Source organism: Octopus bimaculoides, chromosome 5, assembly GCF_001194135.2.
Source record: "Octopus bimaculoides isolate UCB-OBI-ISO-001 chromosome 5, ASM119413v2, whole genome shotgun sequence".
Lineage (NCBI taxonomy): Eukaryota > Metazoa > Mollusca > Cephalopoda > Octopoda > Octopodidae > Octopus > Octopus bimaculoides.
Window position 1 is genome coordinate 104548907 of NC_068985.1, and position 3119 is coordinate 104552025.

General features: G+C 35.1%; 1 protein-coding gene across 2 annotated transcripts in view; it reads left to right on the plus strand.

Annotated features, from left to right (window-relative positions):
• Window positions 1–3119, plus strand: part of LOC106879729 (ankyrin repeat and SAM domain-containing protein 3) — a 20405-nt gene that overhangs the window by 6159 nt on the left and 11127 nt on the right. The window contains exons 6-7 of one of the 2 annotated variants that reach the window (XM_014929410.2): window positions 1179–1259; window positions 2339–2467. In XM_014929410.2, coding sequence (XP_014784896.1) covers window positions 1179–1259; window positions 2339–2467 — 210 coding nt within the window. The remainder of the gene's footprint in view (window positions 1–1178; window positions 1260–2338; window positions 2468–3119) is intronic. The other variant, XM_014929411.2, reaches the window with a different exon arrangement.

Sequence of the window (3119 nt, forward strand, 5' to 3'; positions counted from 1 at the left end):
AAAAAAAAAAAAAAAAAGTCCAACAAATTCTATATTTTTAGTTATTTAATTAATTGATAACCTACTCAGATTTCTATAATGAGTATAAGGTTAAATCTCCCAATTACTGATCAAATAGTTATGAATTAAATCTTCATAACTAAAGGTGCAGGCATGGCTGTGTGGTTAAGAAGCTTGTTTTGCAAGTATGTGGTTTCAGGTTCAGTCCCACTGCATGGCACTGTGGGTGTTTGTAAATATTTATGAATGTAGAATTATACCAAGGCGGTGAAGTTTGTCTTCAAGATCTTTTTCTATTTCAGGCGGTAAAGAGTGTGAAAGAGAGACAGAGATAGAGACAGACAGAGATAGAGACAGACAGACAGACAGAGATAGAGAACGTGTAGACGTTGCTGGAAAAAAAATAAGTCATTGTGTGTATGCTGTTAATGTAATCCTGTGTAATTTGGGACTTTGTATGGTTATGTATAGAAATATAAACAAACTAACACACACACACACACACATATATACTCATTTGTTTTGAAGTTTGTGTTCCGTTGTATTAAATATACTCATCCACCAGCTATGGAGAATGAATCAGACAGGAGGCGATGGTTAGCCAGAGAGAGACAAAGGTGAAGAACAGCTAGTCTCACTCAGGAAGAATTGGATGGAAGAAGATTAAACAATACATTAAGGTTATTAAATCAATCGCAAGAAGTGAGACAAGAGAGACAAGTGCAAGATGCAAGGAGACAGGTTCAAAGACGTCAAAATGAAAAGGAGCACCTAATTGCACAAAGGAGAGATATCCAAAGAGAGAGAGCAGCACAAAGGCGCCAAGATGAAACAGAAGAGCAAGCAGCAGTGAGGAGAGAATATCTAAGAATGAGAGCAGTGCAAAGGTGACAAGATGAAATGGAAGAGGAAGCAGCACAAAGAAGAGAAATCAAAAGAGAGAGAACATCAAGAATGGAAGAATTAATTAATACTGAAATGGACCATCCAAAACAAGGTGAACTCATTGCTGGTAGGGTTTACACTAGAAACGTGGTGTTGAAGCAATTACTGAGATAGAGGTTGTAATGTTTTTATTTTTATTTTATTATCCATATCATTTTTATGCCATCATTTCTGATGGCACGGGAACACTAGTTATAGAATATTATTAATACATCACTGTAATTGCTTTCCAGAAGACCCTGCCCGACTTCTAGCAGCACCGCAACTTCCTCGACATCCTATCAATTGGGGCGTACGTACCAAGGAATCAAGAGGTTTGTGTTATCTTTTCATGTAGTTTCTTTCTACTAGAATTTAGATTCCTAATGAAGTTTACTGATTGAGATGCTCGATACCTATCACTTGCAATGCCTTCCTCATATTCTAGTATTTAATATATAGTATCATAAAAGCATGAAACTATTTGTAGTTCTTTTGGTTGTGTATTAAACTGATATTTATCTCACTGGATGGAGTACTTGTTTTATTGATTCTACCTATATTGGATATGTAATTTATAAAAAGTGATCTAAATTAAGATCTTCCATGAAAATTTCATGTTAAATTATGTAGCATTCACCATCTTAATAATGACAGTTCTTTTCCTAAATTCTTATATATTTCTGAAATTAATTAAAAGGAAGACATTGTATTTTAAAAATAATAAGGTAATGAAAGGTTTAATCCACCATCCAATTTAACGCACCACTTGGCACCTTGAATGCCATTAGCAGAGTCCACAATGCTGCAAGTATTCAGGCCAAACTTTCAGTTCCGGAGTAACTTCCTTCCTCCATCCCATTATTTTTGGAGGTCCTGTAATGAACCACGGGGCACTGACTTCCCTCCTTGCTAAATGGTGAAACAAAAATAAAATAACAAAACAAGAGGCTCGGTCTTTGATGATTTGACAGTGCTAATGATAATAAGTGTTGATTTATAAAATAATAATAATAATAATAATAATAATCCTTTCTATTAAAGGCACAAGGCCTGAAATTTTGTGGGAGGGGGCTAGTTGATTACATTGACCCCAGTACTCAACTGATACTAAGGATGAAAACAAAAAGTCGCCTTCAGTGAGATTTGAACTCAGAGTGTAAAGACAGGCAAAATGCCACTAACTCTGCCCACTCCCTACCTTCATAATAATAAGAAAATAAAAGAAGAATCCTTTCTATAATAGACACAAATAACAATAATAATCATAATAATGATTTTTTATTTCATTAAATTTTAATATACTTTTAAAATTTTATTTTGTATCTTCTTGTTAATTATTTGATTTGACAAAGATTTTTAATTGTGTTTTTGTTCTAACAGAGTGTTTGTATTCTATTTTATACTACTTCAGCTTCTCCTAATATACGAGATGGGCCTGATGCTTTTGCACGCATCATTGAGCAGTCAAGGAAGTGTGATGTACAGAATTATGGTCGACTGCCTGACCAAATAAGGAAATGTGATGTGCCAACCTTCCCGAGTAAGTTCTTACATTTATCATATATTACTGCTAACTTTGGTATCATGTTGTGATATAAAACTCAGTACCACATGAGTGTGAAATAAACTTCTTAATCCCACTATGTGGTTCTTGAGATATCTTGTTCACGGACAAACAAACAAACACGACTGAAAACAATACCTCCGCCTTTGCTAAGGCAGAGGTAATTATGATTGATAAATATCAAATATCCTTTTCAAGACTGAGTTGTCTTTTATTAAATCAAGATTTGAGAAAAATAGAATTAAGTTCTGGTGATACAAATACTTAAGAATGGATAAGCTTTTTAATTGTATACAACGCAGGAGTGGCTGTGTGGTAAGTAGCTCGCTTACCAACTACATGGTTCTGGGTTCAGTCCCACTGTGTGGCACTTTGGGCGAGTGTCTTCTACTATAGCCTCGGGCCAACCAAAGCCCTGTGAGTGGATTTGGTAGACGGAAACTGAAAGAAGCCCGTCGTATATATGTATATATATATAACGTGAGAGAGTTAGGGGTTGGGGGTTCAACCCACTAAGGGATAGTATCTATCCAGTATACTGCTGGGAGGGTACCCAATTATTGCTACACTAGTGCTATACAATATATATATATATATATATGTATGTTTGTGTATGTATTTGTGTGTC